Raw genomic sequence first — 23,163 nt, forward strand, 5'->3', positions numbered from 1 at the left:
TAAGTTTATGTTCTGCTTCTTTTGTGATTTTTTTGGCTACTCGTTGATAATGACAGTCACCATGTTTGTGCTCTGCTTTTTCTGGAGCATTCCCGTCTCAATTCAATTGTTGGGTCCAACTAATAGATCTAATGGTTATGCATGGTCTAATATGGATTATGGCAATACTGAAATGTCAACAGAAGGTTTACTTTCTAAAAAGTGTTACCACATATTACTGGTGACTTTCTGTTTTAGAGGTCATTTCAACCCGGCTTCAGGTGAGTCCCTCATATTTCACTGCAAAATTTCAATTGGTATGAATTAACGAGATCTATCGCAATTAAAATTTCAGAAAATGAAACCTAAAAAATTTGATGTGGTCCGAAAATAATAAAAAATAAAAGTTTTTCATTAACATTTTTCCATGGAATATTTTGTTACAATGCGATGGGTCACAAACAATAGCCCTTTCGGTATTTCAGATAATTTATCGCCATCAGATCAACTTTACAATTTGGTTTGTCTTCCCTCTAAATCTTTTTCTTGTGAGATCACACAAAAAATCGTGTTTTGATAGATTCAAACATTTATCGCGATAGATTATCGCGATAGATGCAAAACCAAGTAATCTGCAATTTTATCTCATGTCACCTTTTTCCGCAAAAAATGTGTGTAAACACAAAATTTTTCATAAGGTCACAAAGAGAAATCATGTATGAGAAAAACAAAATATTGAGACTACTTCCGGCTTTTGAATGTGCATTTTATGAAAGACAACCCAGGTTAAGGTCCAGACCCAAATTTTCGTCTGATCAGACTTTCCAGACCAAAATTATCTCTGATCAGACTTTCCAGTCGGAATTTAAGTCTGGTCAGACTTTCAAGACCCAAGTTACCTCTGATCAGCTTTCAAGACCAAAGGCGTTCTGATCAGACCATCTTCAGACGATGGTCCAGGCTCAATGTCAAGACCGATGCCGAGACCTTAAAAAGACAATGATCAGACTCAGGTACGCTCGAAGAGGTTATGATCAGACCCAGTTGCGCTCAAAGCGTTTATTGTCAGACCAATTGCACTTGCAGCCATTGATGATCAGACTCAAATGTGTGCGCTCGAAATAGTCTGATCAGAGAAATATTTTACTTATGAACAAATCTCTTAATTTTGCTATAATATTTTCATTACATAAAAACTGATGTTTGCAGTATTTAATTAATCTAACAAAAATTCAATTATAAAAGTATTGCTAAAGAAAAGTAAACCTAACTGTTGTATATTTCTGACTCAGTGGATAATTTTGGACAGCTGTCCATAAGAAACATAGTGGTCTCCAGTTGATCAAAATTTAAAGGGGACCGGCCTTTAATATCAAATGTACTCTTTTTCTGATAAGAGCTGTTGGAATTAGATGGGTCTCTGATCAGAACGCCGCTTTATTGTTTGCCTCTTGGCAGTGCCAACATTTCTGATTAAAAAAAACAAAAAAATGAAAAAATGTGGCGTTCGAAATGATCCCTGATCAGTGTTCGAAATGATCCAAATTGCGTTCGAAAACACTTCTGATCAGACCCAATAGCGCTCCAAGTTGCCTCTAATCAGACCCAAGTTCGCCCGAAGAGGTTATGATTAGACCAAATTGCGCTCGAAGTTGCCTCTGATCAGACCCAAGTGCGCTTGAATCCGCCTATGATCAGACTTGCCAGACCAAATTGACCTCTGATCAGACCATCTCCAGACCATCATCCAGACTGTAGTGCGCTCGAACTTCCGTCCAGACCCTGTAATTTTGGTCTGGGAACACACGGGTGTGCGTTTGAATGGGTCTGATCATAAACCAATTTGGGTCTGGACCTCAACTTGGGAATTTTCTAAGAACATTAATTTCAAGGATTTATGACTTTCCATTATTAACAAAAATAAACTTGCCGAAAAAGTCCTAAGGAAACTGGTAATGTTCTCCACATGCTCATCCACACTAGAGAACATCTAATTAGCAATTAAGAGAGGTCAATTTTCCAAAGTGAAATGACACCAGACGCATTTTATCACGGAAAACTGTGTGAATACTTAAGGACTCCTTTTTCATAAAACCAGAAAATATAAGAGCGTATTACTTAGTATGATTACCAAGAATCATATAAGACGGTATGATTATTAAGATTCTTTTATGGTGTTCCTGGGAATAGCTTGTTTCAGGAGTAGCAAGAGCTTTAAGTAAAAGAAGCCACAAAGTCACAGTAATTGTGACAGATCAATGCTCTGATCTGGTTGAGAAATACATGCCAGAAGTTACAGACTATCACATCAGACCAGTTGTCCCAAACATCAATCTACCCAGCGATCCATTTGAGGCTATGAAGCGCTTTGATGAATTCAATCGACTCAATAACACGATCAAAATGTTTGAAATGCTGGACCACTTCATCAACTCATCTGGATCTCAATTCGACCTGATCTATGGAAATGCCGTGTCTTCTGGAATTGTTCTCGCAGGCAGAAAACATAATATTCCGGTGGTTTCCCAGGTTGTAGGACCATTGATGCCGACTGCAGCGAAGTACCCTTCGCTGCTCCACAGTACCGATCTGCCAATGGAGAACACTGAAGTAAGTGTATACTCATTCAGGTTCATCATTTGCGCTTGCTGTCATACCAAACTAATCCCCTGAATGTAACAGAATTGTCATTTTTCTTCATTTAATTGTAACGAACCAGTATAGTTAAATCTGGATAGGGTTCTTGGTACGAAAACGTCATGATATAGACAAGAAAGTTAGAACTTTGCATGTTTATCTGGAAAATGAGCAAATTAGCAAGATTTCATGAGCAAATTAGGAGATCAACATTCGTAACAAAGAAGCTTAAATTAACCAGATCTTGATCATCTGTTTCATTTTTTGTCACAAAAATTTAAGACCTTCCACATGTTTGCAAACTGTATAGTTTCATTTCTTTGAGTACGTGTTCCATTTTTTATACGCAATATAATATTTCTTGCAAATTGCTAAGATTTAATTTTCCTTGATGGTCTGATAAACTTAAAACTCAAAACATGTCATGTCACAGGTGACCTCTGAAAAAGACTGTGTGAAAAGGACTCTGAGCTGAGAAAGACTGTGTGCGCACTTTTTCTGGCCCAGTTCGAAGTGTGATTACTCAAATTTTTTTTAAAAAATATAATAATTGCGGCGAATGTGGTAAAAATATTGCAGAATTTGCGCGAAGCTTACAAAAATTTACCTCAAAATTACAAAATATCATCACTGCAGAAATCTTCGCGAAAAAATATATAAGTATAGCGGTGAAGACGATGAAAAATGTGAAAAAGTTCACCTTTAGGAATCGCAAATCTTAAAAAAATCACCACAAAAAGTTTCACCGCAAAAAGTTAGCACAATTTTTTATCGACTCAACTTTTTAAATGGGACCATGTAAGATTTGAGGTGAACGCGTTGAATTTCTTAACTGGTCATTTTCACTAATTCTTTTAGCAGCCAACAGACAGATGGAAGATTTTTAACTTTAAAAAAAATTGGTGAAAGAAAATATAAAATTCACAAAAACGTATTTCCTGACAGCTTCTGCGTCAAATGAGATGATAACACAATAATTTGTTGTTTTTTGTTTCTGCTATCCCGAAGAATAAATTTTTGGCATTGGTTTAAATTGGTTTAAAAAACTCAAGAAAAGTAGTTTTTTATTTTGTTGAAGTTTTAAACACGAAGTCGTTGAAATTGTAAGAATTGTGGTGAATAGAGAAAGAAAAAGTGTCACCGCAAAGCGTCGGTATCTATTAGTGTTGAAAGCGTTGAAAACGGAGACTTTTTGTAAGATTTTAGGTGAATTTAGCGGTTAGTTTTTGTAAGTTTTTGCAATTCTTAGTGGTTTATTTTTTCACTGAGATTGTCCCGTAACCGTTTATGTTTTTTTATTAAACCACCACCCAACGAAAGTGGTAAAAAAAAATTCACCGGTATAAAGTTGCAAATCTTACAGACATTTACTGCTAAATTCACCGCGATTCTAACTAAAAGTCACCGCTTTCACCGCATTCATCGCTTGAAGATGCAGGAACTTTGCGTTCCCGGGTCGAGGTTTAGCGGTGAATTTTCGTAAGAAATGCGGTGAAATGCGGTGAAAAAAAATAATTTTCACCGCGTATTTCTTACATCTTTTTGCGGTGAATAAGGTGAATCGCGGCGAATTATTTTTTTTCACCGCATTCACCGCAATCACCGCATTTCTTACGAAAATTCACCGCATTCACCGCATTTCTTACGATAATTTACCCAAAAACCTCGACCCGGGTTGAAATACTTTTTTCACCGCTACTTTCCGCAACTCTTAAATTATTTTCGCCAAAACCTTGATCCGGGGGACAATGGTCTGGGATGGTCTGATCAGTGACGATTTCGGTCTGGAAAATTGTCGCGCAATTTCTTGAGTCTAGCATTTTCTGATTATAGGGCAAAGTCTGTAGAAAGGGTCTTATCATAGGTCAGTCACAAGAAAGTCTGATCAGTTTGAAAATGAATTACTCTAGGCGTAAAAATTTTGAGATTTCTTTGCGGTAATTTGATTATGAGTTTAGGTCAAATTTGATTTTTAAAAATTCGTGTAAATTTTGACAAAATTTGACTGAAGTGCTTGTTAACAAAACATTGTTTACCTTGAATTGGCATAATTGCCACCACATAAGCAGTTTTGGTGCTATTGCCATTAAATTGCCGTGAAAAAGTTTATATGAGAATTGATGCTTATTTATCAGGCGGTCGTGCATTTTGAGGTCTCTCAGACCATGCAATTTTCAGTTAAAAAGTGTGTGTTGAGCTTGGGTTGAGAAGCTTTGGTAACAAGCTTGAGTTGAAAATAGTTGAAAAAATTATAATTAGCTATGATTTGTTTTAGGAACAGCCGTCATTGTGGTCAGTAGTTCGAAACGCGATCTATATCAGTATATATGAAGCTGCTGTATCGTACAAGGTATTTAATGCCCTGCAGGATTTTCACGCAGCAGAAGGTTGGGAACAGATTCCATATGGATTTGGAAGATTTCCATTCAGCTACGTCCAAAAATATTCACTTCTTATCAGCCATGGAGCTCCTCCTTTGACAAGAGCTGAAGATCATTTCTACAGAAATGCAGTCTCAATTGGTTAGAACACATATATGCAGCGTAAAATTAAATTTACTAATAATACTTTTGACCGTAAAATCTCAATGAATATTATGTCAGTTAATGCACGGTTTATACTTTGGAAAAGATGATGCAAATCAAAATTGTTTGATATATTTGGGCCGCTCTCCTCGTATACAATGTTCTTCAAAATAATTGTCTGTTTTATTGGATACTAAATATGTTTATAAACATGTATCGCAGGTTTTATCCCTGATGACATCATGTACCCTCCCCTCTCCGAAGAGCTCTCTGATTGGCTGGAGAAGGCAGATGGGCCAGTTGTGTTCATCAGTTTAGGAACAGTGATTGCACTGACTCAGGAAGAATCCGAAACAATGTTCTCTCAGTTGGTATCTCAAAAGAGGTTCTTCTTCATATGGGCAGTGACGACACCTATGCTCCAGTCTTTGAATATTAGCAAGACGCGTTAGAAAATTTTGATATAGGTTAAACATTTTCTAGTTATTTCTATAAAATTCTATTATTATTCTATTACTGTACATGTCCACGTTGATTTACCAGAGCAAAGATCGACATCCCATTTTGGATGTGTGCTCCGAATTGGCTATGTCTGTAAACAGAGAATGTCTTTGGCTAAGTTAATCAGTATAGCAACTCCGACAATTATGCGTAATGAATGGACAGCTTTTGCATGTAAAAATTGAGTAAATGTATAGGCCAGATAAGGCGAAACAACGCAAGTTCAACCGGAAATCGGCTAATTCTGTGATATCTCATACGTAGTGACTTCGCAAGCATCGTCTTATTTTTCAAGTTCTTCAAGTTCTAAAAACTTTTCAAATTTTGTTTGAAAAGCTCTAAAAAATTTCAAATTTTACGCCCACTTCAAGTTCTAAAAAATTTCAAATTTTGCAAAAAAAGCACCTTGAACAAAGAGTTTTGTTCAGAGTGAAAATCATTCTCTGATCAGACTTATTCGAGCGCAATTCGGTCTAATCAGGGGCGTTTTCGGGCGCGCAATAGTCTGATCAGTACTGACTTTCGAGGCCAGGGTTACACAAAAACCAGGACAATGGTCTGATTTCGTCTTAATCAGTGGCCACGTCCGTCTGGGAAGGCCTCATCAGAGAGCTTGGAGCGCAATTCTGGCACACACGAGGTTTCAAATACACATCAGTCTGATCAGAAGTTATTTTAGTCTACTGGGATGGCCGGATCAAGTCCGGGATGATCTCCTCGAAAAATTACAACTCGGTGTCAGCGTTCGGGGTGGCTCAACAGTAATCATTCATTCAGCAAAACTTTCGTATGAAGCAATATTGAATCATCGGTTAAATCAAGCATTCTAAGGATCAATTTTTTGAAAATGCATTCAACACTGTAAACTGCAGTCACCTTGTGAAACCTAAGAAAAAACCTTAACCAGGTATAACGGCTTTCACCAGTTTTTGCTACTCGCATAACAGTCTACAGTTTTATGTACAATATATTGCATCCATCGAATCAGGTGTTCAATAGGGCAATACATTAGATCGTTTGTTTCCTTCAATCACCCTCTCACCAGTGTTAAAAAAACGTTAATCAGTTGGTGCCCAATCTACATCAGCATAAAAAGTACCTTGACAATGGGCTGGTTCTGAAGAATATCCTATTGAAATGTGAAAAATATGCTATTACGCACCACAGCGTAGACTCTTTCTCCGAACCAACAAGTGAGAACTCTGGCCACCAATAAAGTTGAAGAGCGTCAACAAAAGAATATATAGAAACCCCGTCGAAAGAGTATATGGAAACCCCGTGCTAGGTGCTGCCATTGGGAGCTCAGAATATGTCGCCACTATTCTCATAGGAAGAATAGAGAAAATTTTTTATTAATTTTTGGATAAACTTGACTAACTCGCCGACCTGCAAAGCTTCTTAGGGATGTCACGTCAAGGTCTAGGGGCACATAAAATGGTGCTTTCACTTCGTTGAAACACTCCGAGGGAAACGGCTTAAAAAGTCTAAAGAATTTTTTATTAAAAGCAAGAAGAAGTTCTCGAAAACATTGTGGGCACTGTTTTTAGTGAAGCCTATTGGCTTTAGGCGTCATTGCCTATAAGTTAATCACACTTAGGTGTTCAGTGTTGTCTGGACTATTACGTACCTGTTTTTGTTGGCCTGTAATGACTGACGGACTCGTATCCATTATCACAGGTCACCTTCCAATGGATTTCCCACGAAAATTATAATAGACTCAACAAAAAAGGTTTCCCTCATTTCTCGTGGAGACAAATTTAAAAAGTTTCCGACAAATAATAATTGAGGCATTAATTGAGAAGCATACCTCTGCGACAAACAAAGCAAGACTTCAATCTTTGTTTATTTGTTATGCGAGAGTATTGTTGTTAGCACTCGGTCTTCATTTGACTGCGCAAGAACTTCGTGTCAGTGCAAATTACAGATTAGGTGTTCGTGTCTTTAGTGCAGAGAGGAAATGTCTGCACTGTCAAACTGGGATTCTGCATATACATGGTGATCTATCTTTTTCATCTCATGGTGACTGACGTAATAGCCAGTCACTGCAGAACTCGCGTTAAAGTTGTATCAGATTGTTTCTCAGCAAAATTTGGCCTCTGTCGTAGAGAAGAAAACCCCTATTCTGGGAAACAACTCACGCTGCGCAATATCTCTGTGGGAACTTGGCAATTAGGTAGGCCGGCTGCCTTCGACGTGACTATGACTTTGTCGTTGCAGCCAAAATGAATTGAAAATGTGGTTTTGAGGGCTGCTCATCCTACTAGAGCAGCAGAAGAGCTTAAGTGTGACACATATGAGAGCAGTTTTTCTGAATTTTATGTTTGTTTTTTTTTCAGCTAGCTTTTAAAGTGTTCGGGTGTTTCTCACAGAAATCCGCGAAGACGCTGAGGAGAATGACTGTTATCAATGACAAAACACGATTTTTTTTCAGAGTTCCTGTCATTTGCCTATAACAAATTAGTCCTGTCAATGTCTGCAATTGCTTTCCGAGGAGCTGCATTCATGATAAGTGCTAGAGCCCCATGACTACGATACAAACCGAACAACAAAACATATATCATCAACAAAGGGTAAGTAAGACCCAAACTCAATGTCTACTTTTTAAAAACGCACGCCCAGCAACAAAGTGAAAAAGCATCGGTTAAATGGAAATTACGCAACTTAAATTTTTTTCACTAGAACAGATCTGGGGCTTGTCCTTAATGTCAACTATTGTCCACAAAAATAGTAAAAAGAGCAAAACTGATAAATTCCTTTCAATCTTTTATAAATAAGTAATTCTAAAGTAAAAAAAAACATAGGTTTTTGACCGACGTCATTAATTAGGTTTAATTAAACCTCTATAGGAGGCTCCACGGACTTTTCTTTGCTAAGACTTTCGCGTACAAACACAAAGAGAACATCAAAAACAGCGACTTTCAATCGAAGAACAGTTAACTTTGCTTCAAAACTGTGTCTAAGCTGTTACGACCAAAATTTCTTCAATAAAAACATTAGAACTGTTCGATTGCGCCTCATTCTATTCCATTATTGTTAACCTCGAACTTTCATCAGTCTGACAATGCAACAAGAGTACAAAAAAGGCACTAAAAATGGAAAAAATTATAAAATCTTGTTGTGTCAAAGCCAAAAGACGATTACATAAAATCTAACTAAGTAACGAACGCATAAATTTTTCTGAGAGTAAGTTAGGAGTTCAACGTAAAAAATCTTGGTTTTTTAAAACAAAAAGAAATCTGTTTAAAAATCATAACAACGATGTGCTTTCAACTAAAAATATCTACGTAAATTACTTTGAGCTCGTGCCAATTGGACATGTGATTCTATAGACTAAGTGATAAGACTCCGGAATAACAGCGAATAAATGCAGATCTCCAAATTTCAGAAATCAATTTACGCAAACCGTGGTCGAATAACGACTGAAATTATATTACACAATCATTGGGCATCAATTGACAGCAAATGTAATCTTCCAATGATTGAACTTTATTTTGCTATCATTTTGATCTCTACTCACCAAAAAAAACAAAAAAAGAAAATTTTAAAACAATAAAGTAACTCAATAATTTCCGAATGGTTTTTGGTTGCTAAAAACTCACGATTGATCAAAAACAAACCCTATTATTGATGCTCGAGCCTTAAAATATTTTAACTGACCCAAACAATAGTGGCATAGTTTAATCGACCAATATTCAATAAAAAAACACAATTTGATATTTATTAAGTTAAATTAACGAAAATCAGCTGAATTTGAAAACCAGAAAACTCTCATGGTAAGCGGAGTTAAATCGGAGCTTGACAAGTTTGCTAAACATTAGGCATTTTTGCCAAAAATCTAATCAAAGAGATCATCAGCAATCATCTGTCTTCAATGTAAAACAACTAACCCTATCGTTAACAATTTTAGCATACTATTATTAAAAAAGGAAAAAAATGAGCAAACACGAGCCAGCACGAACCAGCAGTGCTCGAAACAAGCAAACACAACCCATCAGTGCTGGCCAGGGCCAGGACAACCCAGCAGTACCTGCCATGAGCCAGCACGACCACAGTTTTGCACACCACAAGCCAGAAAGAACACAGCGGTGCCCGCCACGAGCCAGCACAACTCAGCATTACCCGACACGTGATAACACGAAACAACAGTGCTCACCACTAGCCAGCACGATCCCAACTGTGCTCAACAGGAGCCAACGCAACCCCAGCAGTGCCCGCCACGAGCCAGCACAACCCCAACAGTGCCCAGCACGAGCTGGCACAATCCAGCTGTGCCCGCCACGAGTCAGCACGACCCCAGAAGTGCCCAACAGGAGCCAGCACGACCCAGTAGTGCCCTCCACGAGCCAACACAACACAACAGTGCCAGCCATGAGCTAGCAATAACACAGAAGTGCCCGCCACGAGCCAGCATAACTCAGCATTGACCGCCACGTGACGACACAACCCGGCAGTGCTCGCCACAAGCTAGCACGATCGTAACAGTGCCCATCACGATCCAGCGCAACGCTAGCAGTGACCGCAACGAGCCAGCACGACCCATCAGTGCCCGCGACGAGTTGACACGACTCAGCAGTGCCAACTCAGGAGCTCCAAATGGCAATGGCCGTCTGTTCCCGTTCGGGGGTTTGGCGTTGTCGTCTTTGATTCTTCAGTTACTTGAATTTTGTTGCTTAAAAAAAGGATCCTTTTTCAATTTTCTGTTTCAGTTATGCTTTTCTTTAGCCAAGCGCACCTTTGTTTTACTTGTTTTGGTGATTATGATTCAAACTTGTCTAAAAAATCAAGTTTACAGCATGTAGGCGGGTATTACATCCGAAAGAATTATCAAATCGATAACATTCTCGGTGCCTATCTAAATTTCTGGGGATGGTTTTGAGAAAATAGGTGCAAGTTTAACAGTTGGCAGAGTTACACAGCCTAAAGTAGTTTTTACTTCACATGACATAGCAGTTTTGTCGGGGCCGGTTAACGTCCTGATCTTGCGTCCCACTGGCCATATTCCTCTTGAGGTCCACTCTTCCAAAACCCAATCAGCGTCTTTTACTTTTAACTTGGCATCAGGTTTTGTCCACTTCTTCTTTGTGTCCAAGGTTGGAAGGTACTCATTTAGAAGTATTTTCCAGATCGCTCCAAGTTGTCGTCGTACTTGTGTGCAAGTCTTCGTCTGGAGTGTAGGAATCTCTCCGAGGACACACCCTTGGACATTAGAAAACGCTCTACCGATCAGAAATTGGTTGGTTGTGAGCGGGTCTTCGTCCTCAATGTCACTTCTTTCGTGTGTTTGTGGTCTCTCAGTTCTGATAACAATGGAGGAGAAGATTTCCCATGGCAATTTCGCAGATCCCAGAATCGAGAGAAGAGATCATTTTAGAAATTGCACGAGTCTCTAAAAAATGAGCCTCGTCAAAACAAGCCTCTACAAAACGAGCCTAAACAGAAGACATACTGAACTGAATAAATTTAAACAAGGATTCGGTTTCTTTTTTTTGAACCAACAAAACCCAAGGAACGGAAGAATCAAAAACGTCAAACCCTTGATCGCAAACAGACGGAAATTGTCATTTGGTGCTCCAATTACAAAATAGTTTACAAACAAAAAAAAATCCACAAATCTTCATATAATCACTTTTAACAAGTATGGAAATGGTCCCCTCGTGGAGAAGCTACAACCACTCCCCAGTACTCAGTAGCTTCTCCACTACCACAAAGTGATGAAGAATTGAGGATATCAATGCCAAAACGAATCAAACTGGAAATAGGGCAGATGTGAGCCCAAGCTGCCTTCAAAGTAACGTCAAAGAGGAAAGCACGCAACTGTCCTCAATCACAGCAGAATTTGTCAATGTTTTGTCTTCAATGTAAAACAAATAACCCTATCGTTAACAATTTTAACAAACTTTTACTAAAAAATGAAAAAAAAAAATGAGCAAACACGAGCTAGCACGAACCAGCAGTGCTCAAAACGAGCAAGCACAAGCCATCAGTGCTTGCCACGGCCAGCACAACCCAGCAGTGCCAGCCATGAGCTAGCTATAACACAGAAGCGTCCGCCACGAGCCAGCACAATCCAGCATTGCCCGCTACGTGACGAAACGACCCGGCAGTGCTCGCCACAAGCCAGCACGATCGTAACAGTGCCCATCACGAGCCAGCGCAACGCTAGCAGTGACCGCAACGAGCCAGCACGACCCATCAGTGCTCGCGACGAGTTGACACGACTCAGCAGTGCCAACTCAGGAGCTCCAAATGGCAATGGCCGTCTGTTCCCGTTCGGGGGTTTGGCGTTGTCGTCTTTGATTCTTCAGTTACTTGAATTTTGTCGCTTAAAAAAAGGATCCTTTTTCAATTTTCTGTTTCAGTTATGCTTTTCTTTAGCCAAGTGCACCTTTGTTTTACTTGTTTTGGTGATTATGATTCAAATTTGTCTAAAAAATCAAGTTTACAGCATGTAGGCGGGTATTACATCCGCAAGAATTATCAAATCGATAACATTCTCGGTGCCTATCTAAATTTCTGGGGATGGTTTTGAGAAAATAGGTGCAAGTTTAACAGCTTGAAGAGTTACACAGCCTAAATTAGTTTTTACTTCACATGACATAGCAGTTTTGTCGGGGCCGGTTAACGTCCTGATCTTGCGTCCCAGTGGCCATATTCCTCTTGAGGTCCACTCTTCCAAAACCCAATCAGCGTCCTTTACTTTCAACTTGGCATCAGGTTTTGTCCACTTCTTCTTTGTGTCCAAGGTTGGAAGGTACTCTTTTAGAAATCTTTTCCAGATCGCTCCAAGTTGTCGTCGTACTTGTGTGCAAGTCTTCGTCTGGAGTGTAGGAATCTCTCCGAGGACACACCCTTGGACATTGGAAAACGCTCTACCGATCAGAAAGTGGTTGGTTGTGAGCGGGTCTTCGTCCTCAATGTCACTTCTTTCGTGTGTTAGTGGTCTCTCCGTTTTGATAACAATGGAGGAGAAGATTTCCCATGGCATTTTCGCAGATACCAGAATCGAGAGAAGAGATCATTTTAGAAATTGCACGAGTCTCAATAAAATGAGCCTCGTCAAAACGAGCCTCTACAAAACGATCCTAATCTGAAGACATACTGAAATAAAGAAATTTAAACCAGGATTCGGTTTCTTTTTTTGAACCAACAAAACCCACAGAACGGAAGAATCAAAGACCGGAACGTCAAACCCTTGATCGCGAACTGATGGACATTGTCATTTGGTGCTCCAATTACAAAATAGTTTACAAACACAAAGAATCCACAACATTTCATGTAATCACTTTTAACAAGTATGGAAATGGTAACCTCGAGGAGAAGCTACAACCACTCCCCAGTACTCAGTAACTTCTCCACTACCACGAAGTGATGAAGAATTGAGGATAACAATGCCAAAACAAATCAAACTGGAAATAGGGCAGATGTGTGCCCAAACTGCCCTCAAAGTAACATCAGAGAGGAAAGCACGCAACTGTCGTCAATCATAGCAGAATTTGTCAATGTTCAGAGCAGGCTTATATAGTCTAAACTTTGACCAATGTACCGATTCTTATCATTTATGTTCTGGAGGCATAGAAAGCTACCCCTACCCCTGTAGAGGCTTAATCACCAATTACTAACAGGGTTTGCGTAACTATAACTCAGGATTTCAACTTTTTTTTGAAAAAAAACGTTGAACTCCTGGTCCTTCAAACATTTGTTGTCAAACAATTTTGCAAGCACTAGTTTTCACATACAAACATAAACACTGACGTTCCAGTAAAATTATTTAAAACTTTATTCTCATATCTCATTTTTGGTTACAAAAAAAACAATTTGGTTCCGGAGAAAAAACTTTCCAAGACCAGCACGACCCCATCATTTCGCGCCACTGCCGACACAGCTCAGCAGTGCCCGCCTTGAGCCAGCACAAACAAAGCACTGCCCACCACGAGCCAGCACGACACACCAGTGCCCGTGACGAGCCAGCACGACCCGGCAGTGCCCGCAACGTGTCAGCATGACTCAGCAGTGCCACCACGAGCCTGCACGAAACCAGCAGTGCCCACCACGATCCTGCACGACCCATCAGTGCCCATGACGATTTGACACGACACAGTAGTGCCCACTCAGGGGCGCCAAATGACAATGACCGTCTGCTCCCGGTCGGGGGTTTGGTGTTGTCGACTTTGATGCTTCAGTTCCTTTGATTTTGTTGGTTCTAAAAGGGATCCCTGTTTCATTTTTTTTGTTTTAGTGTTTCTTTTGTTTAGCCACATGCACTTTTGCTTGGCTTGCTTTGGTGATTATAAATTAAACTTGTCTCTGAAATCAAGTTTACAGCATTTAGGCGGGTAATATATACTTGAGAATGATTACATGGATAATAGAGGAGGCATCTCATTGTGTAACAAAAATTGGTCTGTTTATGCACTTTTGCAACTGGTCATCAGGTCACCAGAAAAATTATGAACCGATTCACTGAGAAACACTAAAGCTGGATTTATTTAGTTTCACCATGAGCTACAATTCTGCGGTATATAATTTGGAGTAATAGGCAAAAACGTTTTCCGAAAAGTGTACTTTTTCAACCTGGCAAACTAATACAAAAGCTAAAGGCTAGGCGTTGACCAGTATGCCATTAAAAAATCTTTTGCCAGCACTACAGAAAAATAATGGTTTCCCTGCACCATTATAAAATCGGTCACTTTCAAAATCTCAAAAATAATCATTGCACCAGCCATTTGATTAAAAACTCTCTGAGACAGTGAAAAAATACTTGGATTTTTTTTTCGCAAGAGTTTTTGAAATTGTTTACCAAACTGGTTGGCGAACAGAATACCTCATGTTAAACGTTGAAAAAATTCTGGTTTTGAATATGTAGATAGCAGTTCTTAAAACATTTTCTAAACTTCGCCAAACTAAAGCAAACACATTTTGGACTGGGAATTTGAGTTGCTGTTAATTACGGAAGACGAAGAAAAGTTAAACGATATGGAACCAACAGCTTGTTTTGTTAATTTAATTTAGCCCATTTTTGGCTTTGCAGCAGCACAACCTAACACTTTAGCTATATGAAAGCCTTCTTCTTGTTCTCTGACCTGAAAGAAAGTTCCTTCTTTGATATGATTTGGATTTTTTGTTTTGCGCATAACAGTTGAACAAAACTTAAATAAAACTCTAGATAAGATCATTCATTTATGTAACCGGAATGCGAAATTATTCAGCTACAGTTCAATAACTGAATTTTGGATCAAGTGAATCGATAATTGTCCATTTCCTCTTCGATGAAATTTTTATTTATCTATGCAGACCTCTGGGACCTAGTTTGCACCTCTGGAATCAGACCACATAAAATTTAACCGGAGTATTTTGCTGATTATCCTCAAGTCATTCACCAAATGAAATTTTGCAAATTTTTCTAAGTGTATTGCAAAAAAGATGCATTCGAAAAACTTTTTTATCAAGATTAAACAATACTTATAAATTTATAACATTTTAATTATTTTTAAATCAATCATTTTTTTACAAAAGTTCTGGCACTCAAGTTGTTCGTCCTTGACCTCGATGACAAATACGTCTCTGATTTTGCCGCGATTACAAGTTATGGCCTACCAATAAGGAAGCAAATATAAACAAATCTACAACTAGTTTACAAACTGCTTAAAGGACTTATTTGCAAATCATTTGTTGGGAATCAATTTTTGACATATTTCAGCCAGGAAAAAAATAAATTCAAGTAATTTATTGTTGTTAGCAATAATAAATCTCGCCATTTTTGGAGTTTAGAAAAAAAAACTGGAAATTTCATTGATAATTTTACAAATAAAAATTGAAAATGACAAATAATTGAGTCATAAAAGTTCATAATTTTTTGTAAAGTTTGACAAAAATGTGTAAATAATTTATAAGTAAAAAAATATGCATTATTAACCAATTTATTTACAAAATCGAATTACAATTTTTAAAAATGTTGAATTTTCGTGGGACTAGGTAGCTCATTTCAACATTTCTATATGCATACAGTTTAAAACGAAACGTTTCAAAAATCAGCGTTTTGTTTTTTTTATGTACTTGAAAATTATTGAAGAAAAATATTTTGTGGAGGAAATTGATAACGACACTTTCGATAATATTCTTTTTCTATTGCTTTTTTTGAACCTAAAGGACGATCTAGATAAATTAAAGCCACAGTAAAGTCAGAAAAGCAGGTTTTAACTTACTCCTCGGACCCCATTTCATTTCAGGTGAGCAACTATATACTACTCCTTCTATTTTTTGTTCAACCCATTTTCGTCTATCGATAAAATCATTGTAGAGAACGTTAGGATGAAAAGAAAACTCTTCAAGCATAGATTTTGAAACTGAAAAGAGGTTTCTTAATTTTCCTTTTGATTTGAGAAGCTAGAGAGATATAAAAAAGTTGTTGACATTTCATATTTGGGTCTGATTTTGTTTCCCTTATGCTCAAATTTAGATTTTTTATTGTATAAAATTTTTAGCATTTTACAATAAAATGTGGACCAACTTTGTGCTCCTAAAAACGAGCAGCTATTGAAAAAAGCTAGTTTTGGTCACATCGGGAGTTTGACATTCCAAAGAAATCAAATTCTTTTGAAGAGCTGTTCTCACATTTTTTTCGTTTCTCTTGTCATCCGGAAATAAATTCTTTTTCATTTCAAGGTTCAATTAAAAACAAACCTATTTACGAGCAAGTGAGGCCCAACAACCATTTATTTTGTTTTCAGGGAATGATATCTCCTGGTTTTTATGTACTCTAGCATGTACTCTTTTTTTTCAATGAATTTTTGAACCTTCCCCGCGTTTATTGCATTTTTATTGTTCTATGGCTTAGTCTGTTTAATTAAAACAGAAATTGACTGATACTTTCTAATGCTTTGAAGGAACTCTGGGTGAAGTTAAAGACAATAAAAAATCTTTTGATCATATTGAACACTACCGGATTTTTAAATCATTTTTGAGCCTGTAGGTCGGCCCCATTAACGACAGGTCGCATTTGTTTAATTTTGAATCAAAAATTAGTTTGGTTGGTAGTTTTATTTCCTAAATTTGGTTTTTATTTCTTAGATGATTTTGGTTTTCATATTTTTTTGAATTTTTGTTTGAGGTTTTTGTTGTTTTTTGTCACTCTGTCACGATATTGAAAATTCCTTCCCTATGGTGATGAGGACGGACTTAGACGAACTTAAAGGAGTTTTTTTGCTTTCGTTTTATTAGTTTTGAAGTATAACCTGATTACTGATTATCTCTTTGTTAACATGACTAATGCATGCTTTTCTTTGAAAATTATTAATTCTAAAGCCTCTGATACTACGAGTTGTCTTATAATAAAAATTATTAATTTTTGTAAATTTTGGCACAATCTTCTAGTGTTTTTTTAAATAAGTTTCTAATTTTTTGCCTGTAATTGATGTTCTTCATGTGAGAGTAAGAATTTTACTGATTAATGGCAGTTTTCAGCAGCCTCTTTACAAGGAGTTATTGCAAGGAGTGTACTTGCAGCTTCTTTGCATGGACTGAATTTTTTCAAAGCCTTTAAATGCTAGCTTATCGTTTTGATTATTTTGATTTTGTTTCTCTGCAGAGTTTTCTGATTATTTTCACTTTTTTTGTTCTTTTTGTCAATTTGATACATAGTCCCTTCAATGAGCGGTCTCATCCACTTTTTTATCATTTAAATCTCAACCTCTGTTGGATTTTTTGTTACGTCTGATGTTATATGTCGTGGTCACTGTGTGTTTTTGGGAAAACTTTGTGAGTGAAAAATTTGTTGACGTTTTTGTGTTTTTTGTCCTTTAAAATGTTCGCGTTAATATCAAGTCCCATTGATTTTCAAATAAGTCCCAAGTAAACATGTTTTTTTAATAAACCGTCGGCACTTTTATCTCGTTTTGTTAACGTTTCAGGTATTTGCCTTTGATTTTTGTTCTTTATGTGATCATGAGAATTATTCAGATTAATTACAGATCTCGGAAGCTTATTTCCAAGAGTTATTGGGTTCATTCACAGCTACCAGTTGCTAGCTAATGGTTTTGATAATTTTGATTTTGTTTTCACGAAAGTTTGCAGATTTTTTATCTTCTTTTCCCTTTTTGTCAATTTGAAACTTTGTCCAATCAATTACACTTCCTATCCAGTTTGTCGTCATCTAAATTGCATATTCTTATTTGGTTTTTTATTAAAACCGATGTTTTTTTTATCTTGAGCACTATACGTTTTCTTAAAGTTTTCATACTGACTGATTATTGAAATTTTGGTGCTTCTTTTTGGTTGTACTTAAAAATACTTGCGTTAATGCTTAGTTCCATTGATTTTAAATTGAGGCCCCTTACATGTATACAAACTATTGTTTCATTTATTAACTGAAATAAAATAAATAATAATTTAAATAACGAAAATATTGAACATTCAGAAAATAGACCACAATTTTTACTGCTGTGTGTTTTGTATATTGTTTTTAAACTTTCCTCTTTTCTTCAACTCTAGCTGTTTGGCAATACTGTCCTCTGGAATAGACTCTGCAGAGACAGCAATCATTGGTTTGATGCGGACTTATAAATAAATTTCTCTACCACTTTTTATGTAGAAGCTAAAGCTTTTTATGCCTTCCTAGATTATTTGGTTTAAAACAATTTGAACCATTTCGGAGCTTCGCCATTTTATTCATCTTTTTCTCGGCCACTTATCCAGTCCCATTAGTGACGGTTAGCATGTGCGTAGTAATTAAGTAACAAAAATTTTTGTTTTCTAGGTTTTATCTGATAGTCTTTTGAATATGTTAAACTGTATTCGGAAAATCGGATTTTGAGCTTCCGCTGTAAATATGTTTTTTTGTGTGTTTTTGTCGTTCGTATTGTCTGATAGTGTTGTTAATGGCAGAACCATAAATTCTTTATTGCTTTTAATTCGGTTTTTCAAAAAATTTTTTGTTGTTCTTTCAAAAAATTTTTGTTCTTCTAATCCCTACATTTGTTAGATAAATAAGTCATGAATGGAGGATGAGCGGGTTCGGAACACTGTGCAAACGCACATTACCGAGCCTCCTAGTATTTTATTGGATACAACGCAAAACAAGAATTTCGTTCAAACGTGTGTGCAATAAGTTTGCACAATTTTTAAGAAGTTTTTCTGCAAAAAGTAGGTTTGAAGTTCATGTGAACCAAGCAGTAACATAACTACGACTATATTATGAACAAAAAGTCAAATGCAGCCGACATTGTTTTTTACTTTTGAAACTAAATATACTGCAGTTTTCTTAAGTTTGAAAACTGATGAAACTAAATCTTTTGAAGCCAAAAGTTTCGAAGTTCTCTTACTATCGATGCAAAACAAACTGAAAATTCATTACCCAGGATTGGGTCGCTCTGTGGATCAATTTTTATCTAGATTGAAATCGTTCTTTTTTCAAAAGTCTGCGCATCAACCCACAACCAGATTTTCGTGCCCTAATGTCCAAACGGAAAAATACTTTTATCCTCTGGGGCAGATCATTGATAAAAAAAGAAAACGGATGGTTCCACTCGTAGCCACATATTTTTTATTTCATAGCAATTTGCACGAGACTCATAAATATTACAGAACCCCTTTGTCTTAACATGAGCTAGCACTTTCCGTCTGGGACGGAATGAACATATCGATCTTGGGTCCGGGACTTTAGCCTGGCTGGTTTATAACTGAGTATACCAAGAATTTCTCACAATTTTTTTTCGGTTTTTTGAACTATGACGCTGATCTTGATTTTTTTTGGCAAAAAGCGATTAGTCTTGGTTTTTTATTTTAGTTTTCCTTTCGAGGCATTTAATTGTTGGGCGCTATTTACCTCAAGGCAACATTCTACGGCATTCCAAGGTTAAATTATTTGTCACTCATTGCGGTGCCAACTCAGTACAAGACGCCGTCTACGAAGTCAAACCCATGGTGACATACCCAGGCTTTGGAGACCAACCATTGACCTCAAACCTCCTCAATTCCAAAAAAGTTGCCAAACTTCTGAAGACGTTCACCTACAAAGATATGGAACCTCTTTTGAACGAGCAATTGAAGGAACCAAATTATTCTCAAATGATTGCGCGTCTTTCAGTTATGAAACGTGAACAAATAAAACAGGGCGGTTTTTCAAAAGCTGTGACGGTTATTGAGGATTACATCGAGAATAGAACAGTTCTCAACAGATCAGATAACTTTGATAATGTCATTGGATTTCCCTTAGGCCAAATGATGTTTATATGTTCCACGACTGCTGTTTTTTCGGTTTGTCTGTTAATTTTCACCCTATACCTGTTGTATAGACTAATTTGCTTTTTGAGATATGTGTTTGAAAACAAAAGTAAACAAATTTGATCATTATAAACTTTTCTAATGAAAGGTTTTTAAAATGAGCTTGGTTGTGTTTAGGCAGACAATGCACTCTAAAATTTTCTCGTTTCAGAGTGTAACATAGTCTGAACTATTGCATGTCTTGGATGCAAATTCTAAAATTATGTTCCACATTTAATTTATCGATTAAAGTATAGACCTTCAGTAGGAGAGAACTCAGCAGATGAAGTTTGAAAAGCTCAACAGGTTTGAGAAGTTGTAAACAAATTGAAAATTTTTATAAAGCTTCAATAATGTACACCTCAGATATTTTTTGGGTTGTGACGATCTGGCTTTTTTTTATAATTTCTTCAGCACGTATATAGACAAATAGTAAATAGAAATGCGGTTAATAGGCAAATCCTGCGAGATTTTTAGATACACTATTCCAAAAAAAACAGAAAGCTGCTCGGAATGTGATGAGTAAGCAAATCACCAGGAAGACAGGGCCTTTTTCGAGGTATTTGTACAGAGTTTGGAATAGTTTGCCAACTTCTCTTTGTCAATTTCATTATTTTACTTCCCAATATATTCGATGGGATGGCATATTTTTAGGATGCAGCGAAAAGGATGAGAACAATACCCTTTGATGACATTATGGTCTTCATTTCAATGAATTTTTTCGAAGAAAAAAATGATGAACGAGGTACCAGTCTATCAGAAAAAAAACGGAAAAAACGGACAGTTTTCGCTAGTTTTGCCTCCGCCCCCAAAGATTTTTAATCCTACTTTTGTAAGCAAATCGATCAAAGTACCAACACTCCTTGTCTATGACTGACGATTTTCTTGCAAGATCTTGCAAGAATCCTCCTGCAATAGTCTTCTAAGATCACCCCCATCTAGTAAGATATTGCAAGATTCTTGCAAGATAGCCGTCGGATATGCACAAGTAAAAAAAAGATAGGCATCGATTTGTGAGGTTCCTGCAAGATGAGCGTCAAAATCAAGATTTTTACAAGATATGTGGAGAAGTCTGACCAGAATTTTGTAAAACAAGCATCCAATTCTTGCAAAGGAGTTGCACGATCAGCGTCGAACTCTTGCAAGAGCCTTGCAAGATAGGCGTCCATAAATCTACTCTGAGCTTAATCGTAGTCATTTTTAGTTTCCTTGACTACTAGAGAGATGGTGCATTTGTAGGGGGGTATTGGAGGCTTTGTTATTAATTTTTTAGTTCTTATGGCAGACAGAATTAACTCTCCATTATTGACCACTACCTGATGAAAAGAGTTTTTCAAATACGTTGTTGTTTCAAACGAAAGTCTCAGTCAATGCGCTGAACTCATTAGAGGATATGGTCTTTGATTGAATAAGTATTAAAAACTGAGTTTTTATGTCTGACATTTTCTGGCCTCTATCTTGCGAGATCTTGTGAGAATCATGCAACACTGGCGTCGTGGTCTTGCATAATGCAATATGAGCGTCATTTGCAGACATTTGGCAAGATGGTGGAAGATAAGTGTCGGACTGTGACTAGGGTAGCTTAAACCAAGCAGTGCAACAAAATCTGTCAAATGTTTTCAATTCATTTTGTCAAAAGAATTTTGAAGAGCATTAAATAATTGCAAACAACATCACTCTAATATTAATTCAAGTAACTTGTATCATCAAACATCTCATATTTAAAATTCCTGAACAAGAAACTAATCTCAATTGAATTTTATTTTGCATGATCAAATTTCGAAAGGGTGATAGTTAGAATACCAATTTTCAATGATGCTGGGCAAATGTCAATGATAAATGGGTTTTAAATTTTATGTGATTCGTCTTGCATACAATATCCCTGCATTGAGCGAGTCAATTTTTTTAAAATACTTTCAATACTTAATGAGCCAAATCTTTTTTTCTGAAAAAACGAAGAAATCTAAAGTTTTATTCAAAATTGGATGATAATGATACTCTTAGTTGTTACTATCTCTCTGCCTTTGCTGTGAAGTTCGAATTATTTATATATATATATATATATATATATATATATATATATATATATATATATATATATATATATATATATATATATATATATATATATATATATATATATATATAAATATATATATATATATATATATGATGTGGAAAAACTGTCACGTTTTGCGATTGTTGTTCCATAATTAATTCTCGTGTTTGTTTATTTTTTTTCTATAACTCCCAACGGATATTTGTTGAAATTAATTGAATTGTCGCAGCTCTCTAAAATCAAAGTATGAGCTGAAAATGTACAATGAACATTGCTTGACAATAGAATGGAGCAGCAAAGTGAAGCCTAGAATAAGTCCAAAGTGTGTGCCTGATATGATATACTACTGGGTGCTAGGAAAATTGGCCGACAGGGCGTTTAGCCGACAAGGAAAAAATGAGAAATTTAGCCGACAGTTTTATCATAATTGGTCATAAAAGTCTCATTGGTCCATAAATCAGTAGTTCGGTTGTGATAGATTCATATCAAGTCCCACGGGCCGCTGAGGCATGGCCATGGCCCGCGAGGCATGGCCAGATGCGGTCAAATACCCTCGTTACACTAGTTTATAAGCCTTCGTTACGCTAGTTGATGAAAAAAGTGCGGTATATTTGTCCGCTTACGTAATAGTGTTTTAAATTGCTCTACAAAGTATTCTTTCGGGAAAAGCCTCAAGATTGGTTGTGATAGATCTATATCAAGTCGCATTCTGTTTAAAAGAAAAGCTTTTTGCCAATGTATTAGGATCTTGTTCATTTGTGCCCCCCCGCTTAGATTGGTGCATATTATTCACCCACCCCCAGACGCACGTGCCATATTTTTTACATAATGATTGAACAAGTGAGGACACTATCTGTTACTGGGGGCACAAACGGAAAAGATCCATGTATTAAATGTAATTTTCAATCTTTGCAATTGGATTAGTTTTTTCCCCTAAATTTTCTTTTCATTTAGGCAAACCAGTAGATCAAACATAAATAATAATAGTTTAGGGGAAAAAACTTTTTTTTAGTTTCTCCCATTATTGCAGCAATTAATAATTTTCTAGTTTCCAATAGCGGTTCTATTCTGTCGCGTCCCCTCGCTTATTAGGCCTATATATTTTGCACCCTCTGCGCACTTCGGTAGCTTTTTGCATAGTAGATTGCTTTTGAATGTTATCACACGGTTGTTATCGCCACCGAGAAGTTATCAAACTCCGAGGCG

The 23,163-nt window shown here is 36.9% G+C and overlaps 1 protein-coding gene across 1 annotated transcript; it reads left to right on the plus strand.

The window, feature by feature from the left end:
- On the plus strand, positions 1–20,054 carry LOC142336606 (uncharacterized). Its single transcript, XM_075385516.1, has 6 exons — positions 1–260; positions 2,180–2,589; positions 4,892–5,138; positions 5,364–5,588; positions 19,423–19,892; positions 20,037–20,054. Exons 1-6 carry the CDS (start codon positions 8–10, stop codon positions 20,052–20,054), a joined length of 1,623 nt encoding a protein of 540 aa, XP_075241631.1. The 5' UTR covers positions 1–7.
- Positions 20,055–23,163: the final 3,109 nt, after the last annotated feature.

The sequence above is a fragment of the Convolutriloba macropyga genome, chromosome 3 (assembly GCF_964194025.1).
Source record: "Convolutriloba macropyga chromosome 3, txConMacr16.3, whole genome shotgun sequence".
Classification (NCBI taxonomy): domain Eukaryota; kingdom Metazoa; phylum Xenacoelomorpha; order Acoela; family Convolutidae; genus Convolutriloba; species Convolutriloba macropyga.

Excerpts from the sequence above, each read along its gene's own strand:
- LOC142336606 (XM_075385516.1), top strand. The coding sequence starts at position 8 with ATGTTCTGCTTCTTTTGTGATTTTTTTGGCTACTCGTTGATAATGACA. Across the intron at positions 261-2,179 it reads TCATTTCAACCCGGCTTCAG|GAGTAGCAAGAGCTTTAAGT; the intron begins GTGAGTCCCTCA and ends AGCTTGTTTCAG. Across the intron at positions 2,590-4,891 it reads TGCCAATGGAGAACACTGAA|GAACAGCCGTCATTGTGGTC; the intron begins GTAAGTGTATAC and ends GATTTGTTTTAG.